The sequence below is a fragment of the Trachypithecus francoisi genome, unplaced genomic scaffold (assembly GCF_009764315.1).
Source record: "Trachypithecus francoisi isolate TF-2019V2 unplaced genomic scaffold, Tfra_2.0 Contig01558, whole genome shotgun sequence".
Lineage (NCBI taxonomy): Eukaryota > Metazoa > Chordata > Mammalia > Primates > Cercopithecidae > Trachypithecus > Trachypithecus francoisi.
Genome location: NW_022681440.1, coordinates 3,544,491 through 3,560,792, shown reverse-complemented (window position 1 = coordinate 3,560,792; position 16,302 = coordinate 3,544,491). Strand labels below are relative to the sequence as shown.

At 39.7% G+C, this 16,302-nt stretch overlaps 1 protein-coding gene across 1 annotated transcript in view; it reads right to left on the bottom strand.

Annotated features, from left to right (window-relative positions):
• The window catches only part of CSMD1 (CUB and Sushi multiple domains 1), a 2,074,981-nt gene that overhangs the window by 515,214 nt on the left and 1,543,465 nt on the right, over positions 1 to 16,302 (bottom strand). The window contains exon 12 of the mRNA XM_033177634.1: positions 3,399 to 3,511. Coding sequence (XP_033033525.1) covers positions 3,399 to 3,511 — 113 coding nt within the window. The remainder of the gene's footprint in view (positions 1 to 3,398; positions 3,512 to 16,302) is intronic.

Here is a 16,302-nt window from a genome sequence, read left to right as displayed (position 1 = left end):
GCCACAGGTAGGTAGAGTGGACCCAAGGTCCTCCTGGTCCTCATGTCCTGAGGCAGCCCCCTTGCCATTACCATGTCTGCTTGCAGGGGTTAGTTGGGGTGCCAGGATAGCATCCTCCAGGGAGCTTTTCACAGAGACGACAGTGCCCAAGGTAGCAGAGACCATGAACATTTTAGGGTAAGAAGTATGATCCAAAGATTTGAGGACCCCCAAAATATTTTACACTACTCAAGCTATTCTTGATATCTTGTCAATGCTGGAGTAGGTAGGTCAGTAAGGGTTGACATGGGTGGCCGTCAACAATAAGTGAGGTTAAATTGATAGCTACTTTGTTTGGATGGAGTCTCAGAAATTCAAGTTGATGTTAAAATAAGATGATGTGGCATTTCTTGCATAGCAGTTTGTCTAGGGTTTGTGGTCTGAGGGACTGACTGTGACTCCAGGTATGAGAGTTCACACATTCAACATGTCTGGGGAGACAATGAGAAAGTGTGGAGAGCTGTTGCCTCTGAGGAAGTTAACTGGCTCAGCTAGAAGCTGGAGAGAAGGGGTCCTTACAATCCATCTAAACACCCCTCAGTTGGATTTACATGTCTTATTGTGCACACTATTATTTATGCAATGAATACATCATGTTTGTAGAAAAATCTCAAAATTAAAATGAAAATGCATAAAGAAATAAGAGCAAGCATTTTTTTAAGTTCTAACTGTATGTGTTATGAGCCTTCCATGTTTTACTCAGTTGATTTTTCAATAAAATTATGAAGCAGTTGTGATTACTATGACCTTTTTTCTAATGATGAGTCTGATACACAAAGGGTTTAAACAACTTACACTAAGGTTCAGTTACTGAGCAGCAGAACCAGTATTTAGGGGAGTCCAGCTCCAGAGCCTGTGTTCCTAACTCTAGATGCTAGTGAAAATCAGGCAACATCAAAACACAGAACATTAACTCTATGTAAATATACGCTGTATATGTTTTCTGAAAATATATTTTTTTCTTTTTTTGAGATGGAGTCTCACTCTGTCACCTAGGCTGGAGTACAGTGGCACGACCTCGGCTCACTGCAAGCTCCACCACCTGGGTTCAAGCGATTCTTCTACCTCAGCCTCCTGTGTATCTGGGATTACAGGTGCCCACCCACCACAAACAGCTAATTTTTTGCATTTTGAGGAGAGATGGGGTCTCACCATCTTGGCCAGGCTGGTCTGGAACTCCTGACCTTAAGTGATCCACCGGCCTTGGTCTCCCAAAGTGCTATGATTATAGGTGTCAGCCCCCCTGCCTGGCCTGTTTTCTGATAATATAATTTATGAACAACTATGCTTTGAGTCAAATAATATAAAATTATGTATATGCATAAAGGTCACTTTTATAAGTGATGTGCACTTTGTCTTCAACAGTTAGCTTAATATAGTACTCTGCAAATACACATTTTTAGAATGTCTTCTACTATTATAATCTCTTACTTTGTTTAAATCCTCAAATGTTATATTAGTTACCTGGTTTGAATGACCTTTTTACCTTTGGATTATTCTTTTGTCAAAGATAATACATGGCACTGAATTGGTCGTCTCTCAAGGACTGATGGCCATTCACACATTTATGACATCTCATGGGTGGCTATTGAGACTGTTACAAGAGCACTAATTAGGGCGAAATGCGATTATAATTAACGCGGTGTGGTCATTCACTGTGAAATATGACACATGGAAGAATGTTTCCCTTTTAATGGGACTACTTATGTCTCTTCATAGTCAAGGATGCACAGTTTGGGCATGAGGCTCCTCTCTTATTCCTGGTACCATAAACCTGATGATGTGTACCTCAATGCTGCTGAAATGAATTTACTGCAATTTGCCCTGTTGGGAAGTGTTTGGTATTTCACTGATGATTTTAGATTCCACCAAAGGCAGCAGCAAATGTAGGTCATGTGGAAAATATTATAACTCCACCATACTTTCTTGAATAACTGCACAGTCACATGAAAGTTCAACTGAAGGTCAGGTCTAAAAATCCAAATGTCAGGAGGTATTTAGCAGCTGCCTCTGTATTCTAGCTTTAGTCTTTGAATGGGATGTAAATATTCATTTTTTGTTGTAGTATTTCTTATTAAAAAGGGTCACGAAGTCCCCACCACACCCGTGTATCAGCAAGGAGGGATCTATTTTATGCTCTGTGGCTGAGGACACTCCTGGGTGAGTCCACTCACCACAGGACCCTTGAACATTGTGACCCTTTATCCCATACATTGAAAATGTCTGGGGAGACTATGAGAAAATGTGGAGAGCTGTTGTCTCCGAGGAAGTTAACTGACTCAGCTAGAAGGTGGAGAGAAGGGGTCCTTACAATCCATCTAAACACCCCTCAGTTGGGTTTTCAGCAGCCTCTCAGTTGAGAGAGAGAGCAGCCGTGCTGTGGCGTGTTCACTCACATGGACTCATGACAATATCCCCTACCATGCTTGTTGTTTTAGGATTGGTGGATGCTTTTTCATTATCTCCTTCATTGATTTCATGGGTAATAACTTCTTGTTACATTTTTCAGCTCCTAAAACTATCCTATGATATACCCTTGGAAAATAAGAACATACTGCCTGTTTACTCAAATTCAAAGAGTAGAACACAGAATTCCAGGAGCTCCAGATAAATATTCTCATTTTTACCTATACACATACACATCCATCTGTTCAAATATTTTAAGGAACTCAGTTACTAAGGAGGAAACCAATAGGATATTTTAAAAACTATTTCAAAGGAGAATCCAAAGATCACAAATATATGGACAATCAGAAATACTGAAATAAATTTGCTAATAGATTCAAAAGTAATCAATATCCACAGAACAATAATTAACTACATCTCTTTCACAGGAAATTCATTTGCATTTCAATGCTTCAGAAATTGTTTGCATTGCTATCAGTTTTCCATAACTTGTAAAGTTGTAAACTGCTCAAAAACAATGACAGGCACAGCGTTTTCATTTCAAATATTTGAATTTAGCTCATAAAATGTATAACTGTAAGTCTTTTCAGATTCATTATATTGTCTTTTCTATGTTTGCTCACATAAAAAAAGGTTTTGAGAAATACCAGACAATATATGGTCAAAAGATCCACACATATGCCCACGTTTCCTAGTTTACACCTAATACTTCACCTCACTCTTTCTTTTGGGATAATCAGAGTACATATCATGGCAAGCCAAGTTTTCAGAAATTAAACATTCTCATTCACAAAAGCGAGTGTTAGCAGACTTTAAGGAAGTTCCCATCATGATTCCTATTGATCAGCATTGTTTGACTTGTTGATTTTACTTATACCTAACCAATACAGAATGGTCTCTGCTCTCTGTTGGAATGCTAGCTTTAAACTCTGTTAAGAATGTTCTCGTCCTACCTTGGTAAACAGCTTTAAACCCAGGTGAGCCAATGCTATCATCCGACTGCAGATGTAGCCACATCTGGTTGCTCATGCTCACGATGAGGTCAGGAACACTGGATCCTGTAAGCCTGCATGAAAGAGAAATGTCAAAGCCTTTACGTAAGGCAACAAGTACATCGACTTCCACCTCAAAGGAGGGTCTTGCTGCTTTAAATAGCCAAACTCCAGAAATATAGATAGCAAGACCCTCTTTCAAAGACTGTACAGCCTCTTGTCCATGGTATTAATATTCAAACATCACTATCACTGGTGCTTTCCAGAAATTACTCTATTCTAAGACTGCCAATGTGTATGTTTTCTTTTAAAAAATCAACTTAGGGCAACCAACCATCCCATTTTCCTGGAACTGAGGGGCTTCCCCAGGTGCAGGAGTTACAGTGTTAAAACTGGGACAGTCCTGGAAAAAATCAGGACAGTTGTTCATCTGAGGTGACTAGAGATGTGCATGGTTGCTGCAGGATTGCACAACACCAGCCATGAAAGAGAAAGCACCTCTATCACAAGAAATTGTACGGGATCATTCACAAAAGGTTTTCATTGTCTAGTCTAGAACTAGTATGTAACTTTATCACAAACTCTCCTTTTAAAATATATTATAGGTAATTACACATTAAAAGAATTTTGAAAAGAACAGCATGCATAGCTGAAATAGATTTGGCAGCATTTATTGAACACTCCCTCTGCATATTAATGTCTGGGTCACACCAAACGTGTTTCAATGAAGCATTCATTGTGTATTAACAAAACAGTCACATAGGGGCTGTTGTCAGCCAGTGAAAAGAAACACTGAATCCATTGACTGAACTCAACATGCTGGCAGAAAAGCATGTTGAAACAGAAAAAGTGTAAGAAAAAAATCAATTCAACTAAAACAAATGTCCCTAATCAAATAGGAAGCTTGACTTCCAGCAAAGTAGTTTTAGGAATGTGAGCATATGATTTGCCCCATTAATCATATCATCTGTCTATCAATCCAACATCCTCACCTTAGGCAGTACAGAGCATCGGATTCTTCAAGGGAAGATGAACAACGGTCATTATTTGTGAAGTAACTCATGCAATGTTACACACAAAGTGTAAAGAGGAAAATATTTTTGTGAATGATGTGCAGTAACTAAATATGTATTTCTTTCTGAAGATTTGTCTTTGTTGGCAAGATTGTTCTTTTCGGTTTGCTTGTTTTGTTGGCTCATTTGTTTGAAGAGATATTTTTTCTTTCTTTCTTATTCATACATTTATTGAAGCGTAACAAGCCAAAAAGCGCACAGATCATGAATGTCTAGCTCTATGAATTTTTACACAGTGAACCACCACACAGATCAACTCTTAGAGAATTACCAACACCCCAAAGCCTTCTTGTACCTTCTCGCAGTCACCATCCCCTCCTCCCATCTTGCCAAACTATCAGTTTTATATCTTCTTGAAAGTTTTTTTTATAAATGAAATCATACTATATATAACATTTTGTTCAACCTTATGTTGGTGAAAGGTATTCATGTTATTGTTTGTAGTAGTGTTTCACTTACTTCAATTTCTACAGAGAACTTACATTGTGTATAAACACAAGTAGGGGATGATTACTATTTTTAAATTCTTGAAATTTTATTAAGATAATTGTAGACACACATGCGGTAGGTAGCACAAAATAATATAAAGAGATCATGTGTATTATTTACCTAGTTTCCCCCAATGGTAACATCTTGCAAAACTATAACAACTAGGACATTGACATTGATACAATCTGCCAGCCTCCTTAAAACTTTCCCTGTTTTATTCCTATTTTGTGTGTACATTTGTGTATGTAGTTCTGCACAAACACGTCACATGTCTTGATTCCTGAATCCACAACCATAGTCAATGCAGGGCAGCCCTATTCCCTCCAAATTCTCTGGTGCTGTGCCCTTAAAATCACACTGATGCCCCTCTTGCTACACCCCCTTCACTGTCCCTAACCCCTGGCAACCACTAATCTGTCTCCCTCTCTAAATTACTCATTAAAAAAAAATCATACAAATGAAATCAGAGTGTTTAACAACGTGGGATTTGATTTTATTCACTTAGCTTCATTCCCAGAAGATTTATCTCAGTTTTTGTTTATACCAATAGTTTGTTCCCTTTTATTGCTGGGTCATATGTCATGTTGTGGATATACCACAGTTCGCTTAACCATCCACCTGGTTAAGGGTATTTGGGCTGATAGTAGTTTTGGCAGATGACAGTTAGAGCTGCTATGAACATGTCTGTGCAGGTTTTTGTGTGAGCATAAATCTTCATTTACCTGAGATAAAAGCCCAAGAGTGCAACAGCTGCATTGTATACTCACCTTTAGTGTTTAAAGAAACTACCAAATTTTTCCCCAGACTGGTTGTACATTCCCACCAGCAATGTGTGAGCACTCCAGATTCTCTGTATTCTCAATAGGCATTTGCTGTTGTCAGCATTTTTTTATGCTTCTCTAATAGCTACGTGCATTTAACTAATCGGTAATGATGTGAAACATTGTCTCATGTGTTTATTTGCCATTAATACATCTTCTTTAATGAGAGGTCTCTCTTTTCTTCCTTTGAAATATTGAAAACTCTCTTGATATACTGTAGTGTAGATACCAGTCCTTGTCAGAAATTAGCAGTTTTGATTTAAATATAGTCAATTTTGGTAAGGGTTCCTCATGCAATTACAACAAATTATATTCTGTAAGTATTGGTTGCTGCTCCCTGTGGGCAGTCTGATAATTCCAGTAAAGTGACTCATGGGTCCTTGGCTCTTTTAACCCAATAACTTTTCTCTCCACTCCACTGCAAGGTATGACAGCAAGGTGCAAGGTATGAAATTACTGGTCATACCTTGTACCTTGCTACTCTTTATCGTAACAAACTTAGGCACCTAACCCCTCTTTCTGACCACACTGCAGTATCTTTTAACTATCATAAGTGTGTACTTTCTGAAATACACTTCCCAATTCTTGGGGACCTCTACTAATGATTTTGTCACTTTTTTACCCAGCCTGGACAACATGATTGTTACTCTGCTCTTCTGTCTTTCCAGCCCCTTAACTGTGTTAAAATCTACTACCAATCCGTCCCATCTCTGACAAAACCCAAACTCGAGATGGATCCAACCATCCATTCTATATCTTCCCGTATGTGTGCACAAGAAAGATGACGAAGAACTTACTGATTTATGCTGATACATATGTATGATTTCCATACTCAAACTAGTCACATGGTGCCACACATTTTTTCCTGAATGATAGTCAGTGTATTTTTCCTATTGCCATTTGTTATTGTCCTAAGTCATTACCATTTTTCTCAAGCCCATTCCCAGCGCTTATTTATTCTGTTCTCAGTGGATAACTTTATTCACAAGTATAAGGGGAAAAACATGGAAGGCTGTCAAAACATGAAATACCTGCCTCTCAAAATCTCCTAAGTATTTTTATTCTTTTCATGTCACCAGTCATCAGCCACTAGAAGTAACTGTTGGGGGAGTTTATTTGCCTCATGTTTCTTTGATGTTTTTCGCACCATTGTTTTCTTCCATTTCCAGCCTCTCGGTTGAACATTGACTATCTCACACCCACCCCACTGAAGTAGGCTCCTAACTCTGTCTCCTGTTTCTGGCATTTCATCTCCCCTAGACATTCGACTTGATTTTAACTTATTAAAAACTTAATTGTCATGTAGAAAATTATTACACATTGAAAAGACTCATACTGTCTATTCAACTACTTTAGACATGCCTCTAAGTTGATATATTTAATTTCCTAAGTTCTGTACTGAACTTTGCTTTAATTTAATCTTATGTTACTTTCTTCATTTGCATGAAACAGTCAGCAAGCACACTGCCATATTCCGCACAAAGTTCATTCAATCAAATGTCAAATCAGGCTTATGTTTATTACTCATTTTGGAATTTATTTTAAGCCTGCTATGTGACAGTTATATTTATGAGAAGAACTGTAATTACAGCTTATTATAGTTATTTTAAAGCTGATTAACTTACAAAAATTACACACAGTAAAAAACACTTTTTAATTTATTTTTAAATTTTTATAAGTTATTTTATAATTATTTAAAACAAAAGAACTTTTGTTCCTCTTTCAGGTTTCCAGAACTATTTTGGCTTGCTAACACTGAGAAATGATTTCTTTAAAACAAAGCAGCAAGCAATATTGTTGCCCTTTGCAACTGCTTATCTGTTTGAAACAGGATTTTCAAAATAATAATTTCTAACTGAAAAATAAAATAGATGCTGGCTTTGATTAAATACAGTAGGTGCTCAAATCAAGTCATTTTGTTCAATGTCATTTCGTTATAATATTGATGAAGGAAATAGATTCCTAGCTGGGGTGCTGTCTGTATGGGTGTATCAGTCTACTCTCACACTGCTGTAAATATATTATCCAGGACTGAGAGACAGGGTAACTTATAAAGAAAGGAGGTTTAACTGACTCATAGTTCCACATGGCTGGGGAGGCCTCAGGAAACTTATGATCATGGTAGAGGGTGAAAGGGAAGCAAGGCACGTCTTACATGGCAGCAGGAGAGAGCATGTGAAGGAGGAATTGTCAAACACATACAAAACCATCAGATCTGGTGAAGACTCCTTCACCATCAAGAGAACAGCTTGGGGGAAATGGCCCCCATGATCCAATCACCTCCCACTACGTCCCTCCCTCATACATGGGGATTATGGGGATTACAATTTGAGATGAGATTTGGGTGGGGACACAGAGCCAAACCATATCAATGGGGTTGGCATGTTCCCCATGTCTGCCTGGATTTGCTCCCAGGTTATCTCCCACATCCCAAAGCTGGGCATGTGAGATTCATTGGCATTAGCTAATGAGCTGGTTGGAAAACGAATGAATGAATGAATATAAATTGTTGTCAAATAAAAATGTGTCAAGTATATGATAATCATACAAATGCAGGACAATAAACAATGCAATAGGAAAGTGCTCAGGGAGCTGTCACATGTGTAAATGTTTTTGACCTCTGCTGGGGGAGGAGGTTTTCCTGACAATGTTCTCTTGGCAAACAAACATTTATGTATCCTTTGATGTAACCAACCTCCACCCCTACGACCATCACTCATCCATTCACCAAAAATTGGGTAAACAGTAATCTTACTTGTGTTCATTAATCTTTCTTAAAAGTGTGTATAGCTCACATTTATTTAAATGTTTAATATTAGGAGTGTTTTGGTCTTTATGCAGAAGTTCGGTGATGCTTTTTGTGAGCAGAAATATGCTGTAGGAACTTAACTCTTGTTTATATCAATTAGCCTAAGGGGAAATTGGTTTTGTTATACAGAGTTTTACTTGAAGTCATAGTTTCCAAAGACCTATTAATGATGTTAAGTGGGAACTTACTATACTTTAACATTCATCATAACATATAGTTACATAATTACTCTTGTTTCCTTTAACACAGCTAAATTTTTCCCCAAGTTGACTCTATAGTACATATTGCTCTGATTTAAACTTAAAAATAAAGTTATCCTAATGAAACACTAAATAATCAATCTTTTTTTTTTTTTTTTTTTTTTTTTGAGACGGAGTCTCTCTCTGTCGCCGGGGCTGGAGTGCAGTGGCCAGATCTCAGCTCACTGCAAGCTGCGCCTCCCGGGTTTACGCCATTCTCCTGCCTCAGCCTCCCGAGTAGCTGGGACTACAGGCGCCCGCCACCTCGCCCGGCTAGTTTTTGGTAATTTTTAGTAGAGACGGGGTTTCACAGTGTTAGCCAGGATGGTCTCAATCTCCTGACCTCGTGTTCCGCCCACCTCAGCCTCCCAAAGTGCTGGGATTACAGGCTTGAGCCACCGCGCCCGGCCGATAATCAATCTATTTTTGATAGAAGAAAATATAATTTTATTTTGGAGAAATAAGCCATCATATTGTAGCAGCCTGCCTTTTCGCCCCCAAGCCCTGCAGTCTAAAACTCTGTCATTTCCCAGGTGTGTTCAGCTCCAGCCATATTTAATTTTCCCCATTCTCCAAAACGAGGGCATTTCTCAGTTCCCAGGGCTTTGCAATCCCTGAAATCCCTGGATGGAATGTCAATTCTTCCTGCTAAGAGTCTTTGAAGACTCTGAGGATTCTCACTGGGCATTTCTTACCCTCTTGAGGCCAGATTAGGACTTTCTGCCTCTAGGTCATCGTAGAATCCTTCGTGCAATTCAGTTTCATAGACAACTGCTTCAACCTCCACCTTCTTTCAAATTCTGAGCTCTCTGGGTACAATTTTACGTCTCTTGGCCACTTTATCCCTAGTCGCTAGTAAATAACATACACATTTTAAAAATAAATCAATCAATAAAAATATAAATTAAATCTATATTGAATTCATTATACAATTACATGTTTAAATTTTGTAGGAATATTTCCAAATAATGATTTAAATCTTAGTGTTATTTTAGGTAGTACACCAAGGGCTTAACATTTGGAGTTCTGTTACGCTTCTGTCATTAATTCACCTGTGATTTTAGCTAAATCATTTTATCTCTATTCCAGGTTCCTCATCTACGAAACAAGAGAATTGTATTAATCTACCTTGAAGGAATTCCTCAGATCCAAAATTCTATGATCTTTTGCGTAGATTTCAGTGACGATACTGCTGTCTCACATTGATACGTCTGGGTGCAGTCAGTATCAATGTTGAACTGAAATCAGCACTGATTATGACTCTAATTTCAAGTATGTGAAGTGGTTAACCCGAAATGAAGGAAATGACATTTATGTATTTGTTCCTGTCTTACAATTAGGGCACTTTGTGAGTACATTTAACTCTTTGAGACTATAACTAAACTCTTTCCAATGCAAATGTGTCAGTGTTCTTGAAAGTTTAATGACAACCACAAGATACAGCAACTTCATGATGTTTTGGTTACTTGCGATTTTACTGTGTAGACAAGAACCATCTCATCTCTGAACAAATCTTCCCTTTGGACCTTGCTAAATGGTTCAATAGTTCTATTCTAATCTACGTGAAGTACATGTGTTAAGGGCTGGGTGTGGTGACTCATGCCTGTAATCCCAGCACTTTGGGAGCCTGAGGTGGGGGACCACTTGAGTCCAGGAGTTCAACATAGCGAGGCCTTGGCTCAACTAAAAAACAAAAACAAAGAAACAGATGGATAAAACCTAACTCTGACTCTGAAATCTTTCATCAGCATAACCCAGTAAAATTCCCATGTTGTTGTGTGTATCAGTTGCTTGTTTTTGGGAGCACTGAGTATAATTCTTTTGTAAAAATAGACATGTGTTTTTCCAATTCTCTGTCAAAGAATATTTACAATGTTTCTATTTTGGCAATTACGAATAGAGTTACTATAAACATTCATGTGGTCTAAATTTTATTTTTCTAGGGTAAATACTTAAGAGTGGGATTTCTGGGTCATATGACTGACGTATATTTACCCTCATATGAAACTACTAACCTGTTTTTCAGAATGCTATACCACTTGGCTTTTCAGCTTGCAATCTCAAAGGTTACATAGAACATATACCCATTGGTGTGACATTCTCAAAAAGAAAAAATTACAAGGATAAATAATGAATCAGCCAGGGGCGGTGGCTTACTCCTGTAATCCCAGCACTTTTTTGAGGCCAAGGCGGGCAGATTACTTGAGATCAGGGGCTCGAGACCAGGCTGGCCAACATGGTGAAACTCCATCTCTACTAAAAATATGAAAATTAGTCAGATTTGGTGGCAGGCTTCTGTAATCCCAGCTACTTGGGAGGCTGAGGCAAGGGAATGGCTTGAACCTGGGAAGGGGAGGTTGCCGTGAGCCAAGATTTTGTCACTGCCCTCCAGCCTGGTCAACAGAGCGAGACTACATCTCCAAAAAGAAAAAAAAAAAATCAGTAAGTAGTTCAGGGTTTAAGGTGGGGGAGCCTGTCACCACACCACAAAGGGATACTGCCATATTTTGAAGTGAAAGGAATGTTCTATATTCTGATTTTGCTGGTGGTTACACAAATCTATACATGTATTTACAGTCATAGATCTGCACACACAAAAGTTCTACTTTACTGTATATCACTTACAAATAATTTGTTTAGACCTGAAGAATAATTCTGCATGTGTCACGAAGCTGTCAAAATACAACACTGATGCAACGTAGCACCTTAGCACCTGCAATATGAGATGCCTGGATTTTATGGGCATGTACATGAATTTTAAAAAAGGGGGATGTGCTAAGCCTCTAATATACTGATTACAATTGTAAAATGGTCAGTGGAAAAGTAAAGCCTGCCCTTAAGATAAAAACTTGCCTAAAACTGAACTACTTTGAAGTCTTTATGTTCCTTTAATGTCCATGAATGGCATAAATCATTCAGAACGTGGAGAAAACACAGTTACTTAATTGTATGATTTAATTGACTACTTGTCTTAATTGGGTGGATACAGGGTAAGCTGGAGATTAATAAGGATAAGTAAAGACACAGTACTATCTGTTCAGGCACCTGGGTACCTGGGCAGAGTTGTTCCTCTTGAGGATGCAGTAAAATACCAGTAATGAGTTTCAGAAATATGTTGATAAATGTCTCCGGTACAAATTGGCAGGTGCAAAGCAGCCAGGGGCAGAGGTAGAAGTCAACTCGGTTGTTTGATAAGCCAAGCCAGAAGGAATTTAAGCTCTGGAAGGCCATATTTGCACTCTTGGGTCTCTCACATATCTTCTGATACAGTACTGAGCGGGCACTGAGAGCAAGTAAAGTGAGTTACAGGTTCTCCACCCATCCAGCACCTAGCCGGGCTCCCAGGACATGACAGTCACTGATTCCATGTTCATTTACATGAATGTGTACCACTGCAGAGGGCCAGGACAGGAGGAAAGGAGCAGGAATCTGATAAACTAACCTGACTGAAAAATAAGTCAAGGGAATGCTTTTATTGAATAAATAATCATATTAAATACAATGTTAAAACTGAAGGCAACTCATAGATATACTGAAGTTATCATTTCCCCACGCGTATCAACATGAAATTAGAACAAGCTTTCGATTTCATTTACTTTGACTCATGCATCCACCTCATTCAAGTATGGCAGACTTTATTTACTGTGCTGAAATCCATTACAGCCAGGTGGCATAGAAGGTGATCTGACTTACATCAGTCATTTGCAATCGCTATTTTAAATTCACTAAACATTATCAGAATTAGAAATTGTTCATGTGTGGAACTGCATGAAAAAGATCTAATCCAAACCTCATGATCCTGCAGATCAAAGGGGAAAATAAAAGTTGACCGAAGCCCAAAGTGAGGGGACTTTACAGATTCCCTTTACTGAGTGCAGCCCACACTATTTAAACGGATATGGACTGCCAGTCCTCATGGCGTGGAGATCCTTTCTTCCACCCTCTCCATGTAAAACACAAGTATCAGGCCTGGTAATGGTGCAAGAAGCTACCAGAAGACACTGCTAAAAAGTGATAGAAGAAAGACAAGCTGGCCTGGGACCCAGGACCAGAGAAACAGCAGAGCATGGGGTGACTTGTGGGCTACCACAAACAGAAGGCCACTCCAACCTGCTGTTTTCCACCTCTGACCAGGCAACAGAAGGACTCCAGCAAGCCCATTCCTTCTCCAGATGCAACTGGGACCTGTCTGACTACCAGACAGGCAGAACCACACAAAGAAAATGGACATGAGAGCCACACCAACAACAAGAATACAAGGAAGGCTTCACATTCCTTGTGGTCCCAGGGCTGCCTTGTCAAAGGAAAATACCTAAGAAGGCAGAACCTGCAAGAGGGATGCAGCTATGTAAGTGATCTCACCTGGGAAGGCCCTTCATCCCTATAGATCTGAGACTAGGTCTCCTCCCCACCCACACACAGGGGCAGAGGGGGTGGAATAGATGAGGGGTCACTGCAAAGAGAGGTCCCTCCAACCTCCCTCATCTGCTCACAAACATCTCCCCCAGCCCACCCCACCCCATGCATTCCAAGCCTGGGAAATCCTTCTGTCCTCTCAGCCAGCACCAGCAGAGAGCAGTGGAGCCTCCTTGGGCACTAAATCCACTGAGTAGATCAAAGTAAAACCTTGAAGGCTCTGATAGTCAAATTATCATTGGAATCTCCTCCCCTGTGCACAAAATAGGCTGAGACCCACATGCTAAGCCTAAACAAGGTGCTTAGTTGCTAAAATATTAGGTGGGTACAAAAGCAATTGCAGTCTTTGCCATTATTATTATTATTATTTTTTGAGACGAAGTTTCACTCTTGTTGCCCAGGCTGGAGTGTAGTGGCACGATCTTGGCTCACCACAACCTCTGCCTCCCAGGTTCAAGTGATTCTCCTGCCTCAGCGTCCCAAGTAACTGGGATTACAGGCATGCACCACCAACCTAGCTAATTTTGTATTTTTAGTAGAGACTGGGTTTCTCCTTGTTGGTCATGCTGGTCTTGAACTCCCAATCTCAGGTGATCCGCCCACCTCGGCCTCCCAAAGTGCTGGGATTACAGGTGCGAACCACTGCGCCTGGCCTGCCATTACTTTCAATGGCAAAAACCACAACTGCTTTTTCATCAACCCAATGAAAGATGTAAATAGTACTTAGCAATACATAACATGACAGACAAAAGAGCCGGGACACAATCATCACACCAAGAGCCAAGGAAATCATGGCTTGAATGATGAAAGAGAATCAGCCAACCCCAACTGAAATGAATCAGAGGTTGGATTTTAAAGCCAGGTCTCTTAAAAATGCTTCAGTGATTGTTTACAAATTATCTACAAACAAACGAGAAAAAAAATCTAAGTAAACAAATAAGTTATAAAAATGAACTAAAAGGAAATTATAGAACTAAAAACACAATAATAGAAGACTAAAAATTGCTAGATTTGCTTAATATTAAAATTCAAATGAGCAATAATAGAATCAGTGAACTTGAGATTAATGGAATTCTCCTACATGAACAACAGAGAGAAAACAGAATAAAAAGTGGAAAAGGGGCTGGGCGCAGTGGCTCACACCTGTAATCCCAGCAATTTGGGAGGCTGAGGCGGGAGGATTGCCTGAGCTCAGGAGTTCAAGACCAGCCAGCCAGGGCTACACAGTGAAATCTCTATTAAAATACAAAAAAAAAAAAAAAAAGCCAGGTGTGGTGGCATGCACCTGTAGACCCAGCTACTCAGGAGGTTGAGGCAGGAGAACTGCTTGAACCCAAGAGGCGGAGGTTGCAGTGAGCTGAGATCATGCCACTCCAGCCTCCTGGAGCAATGGAGCAAGACTCTGTCTCAAAAATAAAAAATAAAAAGGAAAAGGAATAAAACTTCAGAGGCCTGTGGGGGGGGCGGGTTGGAAATCCAATTATTTTTATCATTGGAAATCCAGGAGATGAGCTAGATGATGGTGTTGAAATTATTTTTTAAAAAATTGCTGAAAGCATCCCAAATTTGGCAAAACACATGAATTTACAGACCAAAAATAATTTAAGTTAACCTCTCAAAAATAAACCCAAAGAAGTTCATTCCGAGACACATCTAATCCAACTTTTAAAAACTAAAAACAGAAAAAGACAACCAAAAAGAAACAAAATGTTACCTACAGGAAAATCTACTTCAAGGATAATGATTTTCCCATTTGGGATCCTGGAGGCCAGAAGGAAGAACCGTCAACTACAAATTCTAGATTCAGTGAATCTATCCTTTAGAAATAAAGGGAACTTAAAAAAATTACCAGGCAAAGAATTTGTTGTTGCAAATTAAGAGTAGGTGGTAGGCTGGACGCAGTGGCTCACGCCTGTAATCCCAGCACTTTGGGAGACCGAGGCGGGCGGATCACGAGGTCAGCAGATCGAGACCATCCTGACTAACACTGAAACCCCGTCTCTACTAAAAACACAAAAAATGAGCCAGGCGTGGTGGCAGCGCCTGTAGTTCCAGCTACTCGGGAGGCTGAGGCAGGAGAATGGCGGGAACCCGGGAGGCGGAGCTTGCAGTGAGCTGAGATCGCGCCACTCACTCTAGCCTGGGCCACAGAGCGAGACTCCGTCTCAAAAAAAAAAAAAAAAAAAAGTGTAAGTGGTAGACCTGCCCTTAATGGTTGGCTCAAGGACAGTGTTCAAAAAGAAAAGAAATGAAGAGGAAAAGAAAAGAAACCTCTACTTGTGTTTTCAAAAGAGAAAAAACAAGAGGAATCTATACAATATAAAATGGACTATGTTGTTTACCATGAGTTCTGTAAATCTTACTTAATAATTGAAACAATTAGAACACTTTCTGGTACTTCAGATGATGACTTTAAAAAGTTGAAGAGGTAAACGGCCCTAAACGCAAGCGTGGTTTCCATACTTCAAGTGGCAAATGTTGGCATTAGTTGTAGTAAGGTAAGTAATGGCCGCACTCCTGTCCACTCCTGCCCTCACCCTAATCCCTCAAATCTGTGAATCTTACTTTCTAGATGGAAGATTTTGCAAATGTGATGAAGTTAAGGATCTAAATGTGGGGGATTGTCCTGAATGATCTAGGTGGGCCCTAAATGCCACCACTAGTATCCATATAAGAGAGAGGCAGAAGGAGATTTCAGGCAGAGGAGAAGATGGTCTCATGACTCTGAATGCAGACAGTGGGTTCATTTGGCCACAAGCCAAGGAATGCCAGCAGCTGCCCTAAGTTGGAAGAAGGAAGGGACGAATTCTTTCCCAGAGCCTTTGGAGTGGTTCCAGCCCTGCCCACATCTTGATGCTGGCCTAGCAAACCTGACTTGGACTTCTGGTTTCCAGAACTGAGAGTACAAATTTCTGCTGTTTTGAGCCACCAAGTTTGTGGAATATTCTATAGTAACAGCAGGAAACAAATGCATCACTAGACTGCTACAAGTCACATATGTTTACTGTAATGCCCAGA